The 13752-nt window shown below is 34.1% G+C and overlaps 1 protein-coding gene across 9 annotated transcripts in view; it reads left to right on the plus strand.

Annotated features, from left to right (window-relative positions):
- The window catches only part of LOC138935722 (SAM and SH3 domain-containing protein 1), a 314166-nt gene that overhangs the window by 55042 nt on the left and 245372 nt on the right, over nucleotides 1–13752 (plus strand). The window contains exon 1 of one of the 9 annotated variants that reach the window (XM_070300514.1): nucleotides 3005–3128. The exons of the other annotated variants lie outside the window; for them this stretch is intronic. Within the exon in view, the coding sequence (XP_070156615.1) occupies nucleotides 3078–3128 (51 nt within the window). The 5' untranslated portion in view covers nucleotides 3005–3077. Of the gene's footprint in view, nucleotides 1–3004; nucleotides 3129–13752 lie in introns of those variants that run through there. 9 annotated transcript variants of the gene reach the window in all.

Consider the following 13752-nt stretch of genomic DNA (forward strand, 5'->3'; position numbering starts at 1 on the left):
AAAGTTCTCAAATACATGTAACGAAGGAATTTGCACATTTGAATTCTGGAGGCGACTATCTCTTGATAAATAACGTAATAGCGTTTCTCTTAAACCTCGCGGGATCTCACCGGGCTTCTAATTCCGAGAGTACACACGCACGAGACTCTCTAGAGATCTCGAGCTTTATCCGGTCAAAAAATTTATGGCGCGATGCTCGATTTTATCTTTTATTTAGATCAATTCCTTCTTGTTTCTTTACTTTTTTTTTTTAATTTGTCGGATAATGATTTTGCTGTTAAATTTTAATTCTCCCTCATTTTATTCTTATAATTTTGCTTACTTATTTGAATTATTTAACTATTATTTTATCTTTACATTAATGTGTGTAATGATACATTAATTACAAAAAAGCTTCAACAGTATCATAACGGTAATTTAATATAACAAAGTTTTTAATGGTAAAACAATGTATTTTTTTAACAAGCCGATCTGATTTAATTTATTTTTAGTTATCTCATGAAATGCAGTCTAAAAGTATGTATATGTTTATTTTAAAATTCTATAACGTCAACGGACGAAATGCAAAGAGTTAACTTTATCATCATAATATTATCATGGGTTTACTGCGCGAGAAATGGAAAAGCTTCGAATATAAAATATCTGTTTTATTTGATAACATTTTAGTCGGTATCTTTTTTTCTACCGATTTAGGATCGGAAAATAAATACGTTGACAAAAGCTGAAACGTAACATCTTTACGAGAGGATTCATACGTGATTTTCCTAAAAGCGCATTAAAATAGGAAAATATTAAATATTTTTCTGTCAATGTTTAGATTGTTGCTTGCGGAAGCAATCCAGCTAGTTAGTCGCATAGAATATTTGCATTTCGCGGATCAAACATGGGATTTTGCATTACAGCTAAAAATAAACGTGCGGTTTTCACACCGCTGCTTTGTAATATTTGCATGAAGCACACGCCACATATACTCGAACGATATATCTATCGCGTCGTTCCTATGCAGACAGGTATATATGTATGTGTGTATATATACATATGTAGCGCGGTTACCACGAGCCGCAATTATGTTGCGATGTGTAATTCGTGCACGATCATTCTGTTCTCTCTCTCTCTCTCTCTCTCTCTCTCTCTCTCTCTCTCTCTCTCTCTGCGTCTTGTTTCACTCACTTTTTTCTCGTATGCGTAATAGTCTTTACGTTCCTATAATTGCGCTGGCAAGCCGATAGAACCAAGGTACCCATAATCACAATAGCGCTGTCGCAAAGAGGCAGAGACCAGAGGAAGACCTTTCATTAAGGGGACAAGCAGGTCTTCTCTTTGACCTGCCGTATCGAGCGTGCAAGAAGAGTCCCGGGGCTCTATTCCATTCTTTTTCTATAAAAGAAATTAAGGAGTTTATTTTAAAAGCGGCTGCAGAAGCGAGGTCAATCGTTTTGGTACAGAAAACCAGAAGCGTGGCCAGCAATAACCGTAATCGTAATATTTAATTGACAAAGAGAAAGAAAAGAAATTTTTTTTTTTTTTTTTTAGTAGTGTTACATTAGAAAGATGCACAGACGATATTATTTTGCGAGATCATTGCATTTGACGGTTTATCTGGCTTCTTTTTTAACAAATTATTAATTTTATCTAAATTATTTAATATATAACTACATATATATAATTAAGAGAAATAGATGTCTCTTTAATGGATCTGGGCATTGCGTTGAAACTTTTAAATATTGTACGATCTAATATAGAGTGCATATATTATGCCGCATGTTTATATATAAAATACGCTTCGATATTCTATTCTTGAGGTTAGTGACACTCGATGATTTTTACGAACTTATAGGATATTGGTTTCTTGAGAAACAGCTACGTCACGAATATTCTCCCGTGAGAACCTCAAGAAAATGTAGATGTATTCCTAAAATACACATTGTTTCCATCGTGACACTTCAGTTTCGAAACAGGAGTATCGTTTTCGGAATAAGTTCCGACATATTTCACGTGCATTTAAAAATAGATAAATGTTCGAAGAAATGGCATCGTATATTTCTCTAGTTGATGGCGTAGAGAATTGAATTTCATGTTTCACATTTGAATCAATAATTTTTAAAATTGTTCAGATACGATATACATACGCGAGAAAAAATTTCTTTAGAAAAATACCGAAATACAAGAAATAGCCAAGAGAAGAGAGGAAGAAAGTTTTTTTCTTTTTGAAAGTTATATTCTAACAAGTGTATAAAATATTTTAATAAATGATAATATTTCTATATCTAAAATAATTTTTTGAATAAGTACACACAATTTTTTACGACCATTAAATTAAGAGTGTATCACATTATATTCATATGCTAATATCTATACAAAAGAAATTAATGTAAATTAATATGTGTTTTTATATGATGGCTAAAATAAAATCTATTCAAATCCTGGCAAATTTAAAATCTATTTTTTATGAATAAGGAAAATCAAGTGTATAATTGTATTATCTTTAATTAGTAAAGTAGAAATTCTAAATAAACTAGGTTTAATTATCACAATTAAACAGATCACAAAATATAGTTATTATTTCTTCTTTAATTATTGGACATATCTATCACGTAGATCATCTTATGTAAATGAGATATATAGAATTTAACTAATATCTCTGTACTTTTAATCTAGCTCGATAAACTCGTTTTGTAACTACGTGAAGTATAAAAGCATACGCTTTTACTCTGCTGTAAAACGTGGTTTGATGGCTCGCGATCTCATTGGAAAATAAAAAAAAAAAGCATTAAAACATCCTTTCACATACAGATCCTCTTGATGAACTGAAATATCACAAACGGATTAAAATCTATAGAATTAACCAAACGATATTGACTGATGCGAATTTTGCAGAAAAATCAGTCTATGCCTAGGGGGCTTTAGCTTTGTATGATCGAAGTTTTTATTTAAAATGGAATTTTACGAGTAATCTGTAATGGCGAGTTCCGCTCGTTTATCTAAATCTTCCTACGATGGATAGATGGTTTCCAGCGACCGCCACGAATGACCACCACAAATGACCACTGTGACTGGATTGTGTGGATCAAGCTGGGATGGATGGCGTGGGTGGCGAGGATCTACCAAGTTCACGTGTTCTCTTAAAGGTACGAGATCTTCCTCTCCGTAAATGGCTTTCTGTGTACGAGAGCGTACCAACTATCTCGCCCGGTATATAATCGTCTATGTACGTTCTTATCCATATACTATACATGATGACGTGTGTGTTGCACATTTACGAAGCGATGTGCCGACATGTCTGTACATAGACAAGCAAATTCGCCAGTGTGCGCGAACCCTTCGCGCACAGAGACACATTGTTACAAAGGTTTCTTAGTAATTGACCTTTCAATAAGTGTTACGCTTGTATGCATTGCTTTCTCTACCTCATATACTGGTGATACATTGTGGGGATCAACTGTCTCCAGAGGTCAAGCGTCGTTTTAGAAGGGCCTCTCTATTATGTATAATAGGGAGACTTGAATTTCTCGCACTAAGACGGTTGTTCGCCGTCTATCTGTCCGGCATTTCGATCTACAGAAAATATTATTGTGTACGGTTCTCCCACGTAGGTAGTAGCGTATTCGTAACATAACGTGTGATATTCCATTCGTTTAGATATCGCGCGTGAATACATCAATCGACAGTTTTATTATGAACGCCATGTGTATTTTCTTATCATTAATCTCGTCATTATCGTTGAAGAGCCGAGACGGCCACGTCATCTATCCATTGAAACGTAATAGAGATCTATCGAAATACGAGAAGAGATCTTACCTCCGCCTCTTAACGCGAAATGCTTTTCGCTTCTTCCTCTCTTCGCTAGCGATACGATCCGATTCATTTTTCAGCAGAACAACTCGTAAAGGCGTCGGTGCTTTTAGTACTCGTCTTCTCCTTTTTCTCCGGATATTACCTTATTAGTTTTTAAAGCTTCCACGAAACTTTTGGCTCGTTCTTTGTACGTGGTATAAAGCGAACTGCAGGGAAACGTCTGCGTGCTTTCTGGCTAATTGACAAGTGCGGAAACGTGAATTATGCTAAGGGGATTATATAATTGTCGAAAACAACATTTATATAAAACTGTTCAGGTTTAAAAGAATATAAATTTCTAATTTATAATATATAGAATTTATAAAAAATAATTAATATAAATTTGATCGCCAAATATTTTGATATTTAATATTTAATGTTTTTATATGTGCTATATAAAATATGTGTGATAAAATTTATTTAAAATTTTTATTTATTATCTTGTTACTTGATTTCAATTACTAAAGCTTAAAGCGTACAAGTTTTATTTATTAACTTACAATTTACTAAAGTTTCTCGTTCAAATTTTAGATATGAAACATTAAATTTTTTAACGCTGCATTAAATTATGTAAGTAAATAGGTTAAAATTTACTTATATAACAATATTAAAGATTATTTTTAACAAAAATAAAATTATATTTTATTATTATGTAACCATCTTGGTTTATTTATTATAACTATCGTCTATTCGCATTATCGGAGATATTCACTTTACAGCATTGCATATTGAGAATGTTAATGATTCAACATCCATTTGTAGAAGTGCAATTTTCCGGTCGATCAACTTTTCCCGTCATCGGTGCATCCATCGCATCTCGATAAAAGACATTGCCGCCTTTTCACGCGCGTAGCAATTATGGCGATACGCTTATCAAATCCATTAGAGCGAAGCGCGCGATTTTTTTGTCCGAAACAGCTGATTCGTTTAGCTCTATTATTTCTCTGAAATTATAACCGCGCTTCTACGAGCATTCTATCTAGACCCAATAATGTTGCACGATAGTTGGTAGTTTCTTCCCGCTTAATATGACGCCTACCCCTCGAAACGGAATGATTCGCACCAGTGGAGAAGGCTGGACTAACGTTTCGCAGAAATCAATAGTTGAGCGAAGGACGACAAATACGAGGGATCGGCCCTTTATATCTCTTCACTGGTAAAGTTAGCCGAACAATAGCGAGTCGTGTGAAAAGCGCTAAAATGTAAGGAACATTTGGTTTCTCGATGGATAGAAAGTATCGAGCAGGAATGGTATCGAAGTACGTTGACAAATTTACAATCGTACGTGGAATTTCAAATTACGGCATATCTCATCGACTTTCGTTCGCCCACGTACGTATGTTTCGTAAAAGGAAATATTCACGTGGAAAAAGCTTTGTGGTCGTGCTGGAATGCAAGATGCTGGCTGGCCGTGTAAAAGTGAAAGCATCGAAACTCGATAATTAAAAGCGATGGCCCCTCGCTCGGTCGTTTACGAACTGTGATAAATTGAACATTTGCGTAATATATTAAATACTGCGAGTATCAAATTCCCTCGTGTATAATATAATTATACTTTATTTATCTTAAGAATGATTTTACATTTTTTATTGACTTTAAGTACGTCGTATTTCTCTTAAGTAAAGAATTCAAGAGGAAATATAATACACATATATATTCGAGATTATTTCGAATTACTTACCTCTAAATGTGACAGCGAGCCAGGATCCGCTATGCAAAATGTTATTTTCGAAATAATATAATCAAATTGATTTTATATATATATATTTATTTATTTATGTATTTGCAATAGAAAATTGTTATATTACTATAAAAAAGCGGTTTCCATCAGATTTACTTTATTTGAGATAATTTTCAGCAAAACTTTGTATCCGCTTCATTAAAAGATTAGTATAGTTTCTTGTCTTTGCGCTGAACACTCTTCCCGTAAGATATAGTTAATGATGTTTAAACTTTTCTAACTGCCATCCGAACTTTATTTTAGAGAAAAACCGAGAAGCAGAAGGAGAGAGTGGTCTTTAATTAAACTTTCTAAAAGACGAAATACCTCAAGTTAAAATTAGCGCATGAAAACTCGATCAGATATATAATTAAATTCAGAAAAATCTATGTCAAATAATTAGTATGCTCTTTTGAATGTTACACTTTTACATCTTCTGCATTTATTACGAATTATCAATGGAAGTTATTTTGATTTATATTTTTTCATTTCAGTTTTAGCGTTGAATACGATCGATTGATATCTGAATCGGAAATCTATACTTGTCCCATGCAACGATGTTTTATGTTTAATAACGGTTGTCACATTAACGATGCAATGCATTAGGAATTTTAATGTCAATTTTTTTCATATTTATAAGATGTGAGACTTCGATCGAGTTCTCCACTCACGTATTAGTTCTCCTTAATGAATGCATAAACTGGTCAAATTCATATACGGGTCCATAAATGTATATAGCGCGGTAGTGTATAACGTTCTGTCAGGCAGTTTTCAGAAAGCGACATCACAATGGCGAGGACGTAGGCACGGACGTGTTCGCGTATCGTCGCCGCACAGGACCACACCGCCCACTCTATCCTCGTTTCTTTTTAAACCTGACGGAAGGAACCCACGGATACGAAACGTGTGTTTTTCTCTCGGACATCTGAATACAATGTCGACGGTACATAAATTTTTTACCATAAATTAAAAGACAGAGCAACGCGCGCCCATCTCTCGCTCACCATTCTTGTCGCCATGCTCCAATGTACATTCGAGAAATAATTGTCACCTGAGAAGAACCGCCTATCCTATCTTCTCTCTCTCTCTCTCTCTCTCTCTCTCTCTCTCTCTCTCTCTCTCTTTGTTAACGTCATCTGTGTCTCTTGTATCTTTCTCGCTCTTCCTTTCTAATGTAGAATGATACGATATGTCGCAATGAGCGCCCTTTTTATTTCTACTCTTTTACTTTTCTCTTCGTCCTTTTTACGGTATTTCGATGCTTTCCTTTTCATAGGAGGCCGGGTGTTCTTTGGCCGTAGTCTTTGAGGTGTGACTCCGCTTTAATTTATGCCGCTTAGACGCCACTAATTAATTCTACCAGTTTCCAGTTGCTTCTCGAGCAGGCAGATACGTTCGCTCGAGAGTGTCGTATAGACACACTCGCTTCATTATTTTCGAGCGCGGTGCACTTTGCTCTTCAAGCCGACACTTGCAATTTGTTCGTAACGTTTTTATTTCATTAGTTTGCGAGTGTTATTGAAACAACAAAACAAATGGAAATTTACACTAGAAAGTGTTAAATATTTGACAAATTATATTCAGGAGAGTGAATAACAGATTTATATTCTTTAAGTTTTAATTTTAAATGAAAATTTATTTTGATAAATAATTTTAATATCAGACATTTATGTAATGAGAAAAATTGAAATGTAATCGATCTTATAAAAGGTAATTTCTTTCATCGAATTGTTATCTATAAATAATTTTTTTTTTTTTTTTTAATTTGTTAAAGACTTTATATAAAAACGATGCATGTAATACATCTCTTGCGTATCAAAAAATAAATATCTAAATTTATACCCGTATGTTTCTATTACAAACGACATCTGGCATTTGCACCTGTTGCCGTAATGCGATTCAAAATTAACTGATCTAAACTGATGTTATTAACGCGATCATTACATTAAAATTGAAAAATTGAGATTTCTTAATTGCATCACTTTCTCGTCGGAAGATATATATCAATATTTTTCGAAAGCACGACACTCTTCATATATTATATCGACATTTATTAGCGAAATTCGGCCAAATCGCACAATCAGAATGGAATAGCGAGGATTTTTAAGTCGATAGAGATGATAAGCTGAACAAACATGCTTATCGATAAATACAGGCTAGATCGGTAGAATGGCATACAAGCGGAATTTCGCATCGTTGAAATAAAATTTTTCTCTCCGGTGCGATCTGCATTTCGCGGATCGCGACATAAACGCGCCGAGGGTGGAGAGCGAATCCCACCATTTTTCGACACACGGCTAAAATTCTCGCCGGAAAAATCGGATTTTTTTCCTCAGCTCTTTTCGCCTCTGTTATTTGATTCACACCGCGCGATGCGGTCGTTTTCGACGGTGGGAAAGGGAATGAGAAGGCAGTAGGGCCAAATCCGAGCAGCGCTATGCTTTATTACAATAACTTTCTCTGGAAATAAGTATATATGGAGACTGGCAGGCGAGCTAAATCCATGAGGAAAAATTCTACAACGCACCGTCGTTGGTCTCTTCCCTTCTTGGACAGTATGTATACGCGTCGCTTGTATTATGCGACTCGAGTCGAGAAATAACAGAATGGAGTTTTTTCCCAGCAAAAGATTTCATAATATATCTTAGTGCAAATAATTTGATGTACAAAGTTGTGTATAAACGTAACGTCGAGATGAAAGTTGTGCCCGAGAACATTTTCACGTTCCGCTATTTTCCAGGATTAGCGGTTACATTTACACGACGATAATCCTTATTTATATTTCTGACTCGAAATCGTGAAATAAGATGAAGAGATGAAAATTTTATTTTTGCTTTTTTATGTACTAACTATTAATGAATTAAAATATAGTTTCTCTTTGTTTTAATTTTTAAAATTCGCGTGAGCACTTTTGATTATAATTTTTTATTATAATTTTATTCCCCGATTTGAATTCATAAAATTGTTAAATGTGCTAAAATGAATAATTCAGTTACATCTCATACTGAATAATATTTAAAAAAAAATTTTAATCAACACTCACATACTAACGGCAAAATATGAACGAAAATACGCAAGATTAGACAAAAGCTTGATACGCTTACCCGCGTACCGATCGAACAAATATCCGTTCAACGCGAGAGAATCAGCCTCGTGCTGGAGCATCGTCGAATCCCCTAAAATCTTTTAGCTGCTCATCGAGCGTTTCGCGTGTTATTCCTCCCAAGAAAAACAACAAGAACGCGTATCTCGACCGGTTACCGATGAGGGGCGGCCGTTTCCCATGATGGCAAGTCGCGCGTACGAGCATGTTTTGCGAATGCAGGACCGACCCATCCGTAGGATTTCAATAACCATTCCATAAATAGCTCGCGGGATTTCGCGAGCCCCTCCGCTCGGAAATTCTCTCCGTTTACCTCCCCCCCTTCCCTCCCCCCGTCTTCCCGATGTCTCCCTTCCCATCGGGTGTTCGTCTCTCCCTCCCCTCCCTCGACTTCCCATTCTGGCAGTGCGCCCATGTAAATGAAAACAAATACTTTCCCTGTGCGCGCCGCTTTTATTGCCTTCTTGATGCATGCCTTTATAAGCGGAACGAATGGTTATTACTCGGCCAACTAGGTCTATACATAGACAGCACGCATTTATACGACGAATTCGTATTCGCCGCGACGACTTCATCACGATACGTCCGCGATTTCGTTGCTCAAAGCAAATCGCGGATAAGCAACAGTCGGAGACATTTTTTTCGCGTATAAAATCGTCTCGCCTGATGCTTGTCAAAAATACAATATATGTTATGGAAATAACATCGATTAATGTTACATTAATTTTTTCATCATACATATATCTCTTTTCTATATATAAAATAAAAAAATATTAAATTTTTAAATATATAACAGCAATAGAGGACTTTTAAAGACGATAGTTTATTATTTTCAACATCGAATATCGATTTTGTTTTTCTTGATGTATTAATTCTAATAGAACAGTATAACTCTTTGAACCAATATCACGAAGAGAGTCGAATTAATACCAAAGTACCGAATAAAATTTTAATGGAAAGTGGTGCGGAGCAGCGTGAGATATGGGCCCACGGATCCATGGATGCCTTCCGCAGATTCTCCCCCAATTTTCCTGTAGAGGTTTATGTACTTCTCGGTACATTAGATTTAATGGCTTCCCTCAATCGAAATTTTCGAGTTATAAGTGGGCTGTCTGTGGGAGTCTGCGCATATAAAATCTCATCGCACTCTTGCCAAATGATATGCTTCTTCCTCCAATCGTTTCCTTTATTTGTTTATTATTTATTTTGTCGATTATTTCATGGGATGATCTTAGATTTTCATCGGACGCCGGTGATTTTTTTATAGCTTTATAATCTATGAATATTTTGAGAGAATTGAATATCTCGTATTAAAGTTTCGTTAAAATAATCCGATGAAAGAACAGAGTTTTTTTTTCCAGATATCTATATTTAATATATCGCATTAATATTTTGTTCATATTCTTGTTACTATTCGTAATAGTAATACTTGTTATATTTTCAAATATATTCTGCTATGCATGACAATAGCATAGCGGAATATTTCGTTATTCAGTATTGTCAAACACGAATATTGATATATTGTGACGGTATCGATATTTCGCTAGTCCGTTTTTACACGCGATATTTTTTCCATGGTATCCCAAAGTTCCATTATTTCCGCTTTATTTACGATTTTTTAATCAATTTCAAAGATCGTTTTATTTCCTAACTAAAATTTATTAGACTCCTTTTTACATTTTTAAAAAAAGTTAGCTTAATTTAGTTTTAAATATTTATGAAACTATAGTTTTACATTAAAATTTTGTTAAATTTATTAAAATTAAATAAGAAATAATTTATGATTTCTATTTATATTTTTAAAAAGAGTAATTCATAAAAGTGTTTTGATATGTAATTGTTTGTAATTTAACAACTATCGGTGCAATAATATTGTTTCTCACAGAAATATCAATTCTCTGTTGATCAAAGAATCTGTAGATAAAAGAACGCACGATAAATTGAAACATCGCTGTCGCGCGATTCTTTGCTTCACGTGGATAACAATAATGTTGAAGGAACAAGCAAATGCTTTTATAGGTTTATTTCTACTGCCTCGGAAAATAGATCTAGGGTAGCGCCGCTCGTTTCGAATCGTTCGAGCCGAACTGTATCTGGGAATGTCCGCATAAAGAGAGGAGCACGCTTGGAAGAACTAAAGCGCCGGAAGAAACACGGCCGACATTTGTATGCCGCGGGCGAGCATATTTAGTGCATTGTCCTATTTTCGCAAAGCCTCCTCCCTCGTAAAGTAATGTTATACGGACGCCTGTCGAGAGACGTGTGGCCGAGTTCGAATAAAGAGGATAGGGAATAAGTTACGGTTGTGCACATTATATCTCCGCTTGTGCTTACGGATTTGAAGACACCTTGGGACACCTTAGACTCTAGAATTATGCGTTATCGCTATTACTATTGTTGCATCATTGTCGCGGTTAAGGAATAACGCAAAACTGCTGGCAAGTTTGCTATGTACAATAATTGCACCTGATGCATCACGTGCGTCGTTTGTGTCACGAGGAAACCGCGAAACATACACAGATTAAGTCTCTTATATATTTATACATGCCACACAAAATCAAAATACAATATTTTTGTATACTGCGATTTTTCTTTTTATTTCACTTTATATTTACCAGATTTTGTTTTGTAAGAAATTGCAAAAAAGGTAACTGAGATTTTTGCAAAATGTTATAAAAAAGTAAAAGATCGGATATTGCTATATAATTGGCCATATCTATATAAGTGTATATATTTATTATCTGATTAAAATCATGTAAATAATTGTATCGAAAATAATAGGATGCGAGAATAGAAAACGTGATGTGCCTTGCGATGACAAGTTATTGTGGACAGAACAAACAAAACCGCAATTTGTTGGAGTTTTTCGGTAAATTTCTGTCAGGTGTTTCTCTCTCTCCCTCCTTTGTTTCACACCGTTTATAGTTACAGGCTTTTGTTTTATGGATCAACCGCAGATGTTTTCGCTCTAAAAACGAAATAAAAAATAGTGACGTTTAATGCTTTTGTCTTTGATGAATTTTTATTTGACAGAATGTAGTTAACTCACTAAGAGAGTATCGCGGATTATTTTTTTGACTCTATATATGAAGCAAACTCATTTAATGGTTTTCACTTCTATTTTAACATTGACATGACATTTGATTAATAATAATAAAAAATATTTTGCAATTAAACAATAATTGTAAAATATTTTATAATATATTTTTTTGTATATTTGATTAATAATTTTAATTCATAATATAATCTACGAATTTATGTTAAATTAATAAAATAATTATGAAAGTCAATATTTTAACAATAGTATTTAACGCTATTACATAAGCGTATTTATTGAGCTAATAAATATTACTTTTAAGATAGAAGTGTGTATATAATAAACACGATACGACACATACTTTTATTAAATTATTTTTTTTTAGATCGATTTGTTATATTAAATACATATTATAGCACTTTTCGATATCAATAAAATATTACATTTACTTTCTGAGTTGTCGGAAGTTGAAATTTAATATCACGAAGACTTTGTATACTTTATACTTACTTCTTGTTAGTAAATGATTGGAACAAGAGTATCCGTTAACCTCTGAGACTTCTACCGCTATTACTTTGAGCAGCTTTCCTTGGTACATCGTGAATTCTGTATTTTTATCAAGGTACCAAGAGAGAAAGAGTAAATATACAAGTAGAAAATGAAGAATTTGTACGTGCCAACATTTAAAAAATGTTCTAAAAAGACAATTTCTGATTTATTTCATAAAAGCTGCTGAAAAACTTCTTATCTAAGTGGAATAACGAAGAAATAAGAAAAGAGCATCTAACTGAATTTTACTTTGCGTTCGTTTTTATTCTTTTCTATCTATTAAATTCGATGCACGTTTGGCTGATTTCTTGTCCGTCTTTGAAACCTTTATCGCCACTATAAGTATATTTTTATTCGATCGTACGAATTATATCAATTAAATAAATCGCGAGAAATAGGGAGAATTTAATTTGATTCACGCACTATCATCGGATACTCTGACCGTATTCCTCTTTCCCGCATCTGGTACTCTTTCCTTGTCCTCCCTTCCTCCCTCTCTTTTTTTTTTCTATTTTCCTCGAACTCGTTTTTAATATTGCTCTACCCTGAGTTCGTTTATACATATGTATGAAGAGATTTTAATGTTCTTCCGCCGTGCAGGCTGCCAACGCGGCACACCAACATTATTGCACCTAACGCGTCTCGGTCTTGATGCACGTGGCGCATGGTTGTCCTCTCTCCCGAAGAGATCCCACACATAAGTATGTACTTCTACGGTCCCCTCGACCTTATTATACCGTAGTAGAATAGATTGAAAACTGATCTCTTGACGTAACCGGCGACGTAAGCTGTGACTTTCTGAATAATTAATGAGTAGTTTTTTAGTATCTCAAAAGAAGCATCAGATAAGCGATAAATTCAAAAAATAGAATTGTAAATAATTATTAATAACAAGAGCACACACTTTCAATATATACGAATGTTGTTTGTTATAATTTTACATTTTTAAGTTAAATTTTTTTACAAATTATTAAAACGTGGATTTATATTTATATTGTATTAAGATTATTAATATTGTATTAGAATACAATAAAAATCCATAAAATGGATTTGCTTAAAACTTTCATTTAATCTCAGTTTATTTCAATGATAATAATTTTGTGGTATGCGCACGCATGTATATACAATATTTATAAAGTCGCAAAAGTTATTTGTAGAATTCTAGCCCAATAATTGTACAAGAGATAGGATACAAACGAAAGCGGAACGAATAAAGTTCTACGTTGAAACTTCCGCGCGAATGCATTGTTGATTTTCAGATCGCACAACTCGCGTGTATTTACTTTCACATATTGATGGTCATATATATTTCATTCTTTGTATATCAACGCAACGCGGTCATGAATCACAGTTTCATACGATTGCATCTGAAATGTTAATTGGTGCTAATCGGTGATATCGCGAAGACAGTTATTTTTTTACTATACACTCTGAAACGTGATTTATATATTTCTTATCTAACAATATTTTATTAGTTAAAATATACGGTTGTCTCAACCGAGTTATAAA

This window comes from Polyergus mexicanus, unplaced genomic scaffold, assembly GCF_030449975.1.
Source record: "Polyergus mexicanus isolate NDT 795.1 unplaced genomic scaffold, iyPolMexi1.0 SCAF_8, whole genome shotgun sequence".
Taxonomy (NCBI): Eukaryota; Metazoa; Arthropoda; class Insecta; order Hymenoptera; family Formicidae; genus Polyergus; species Polyergus mexicanus.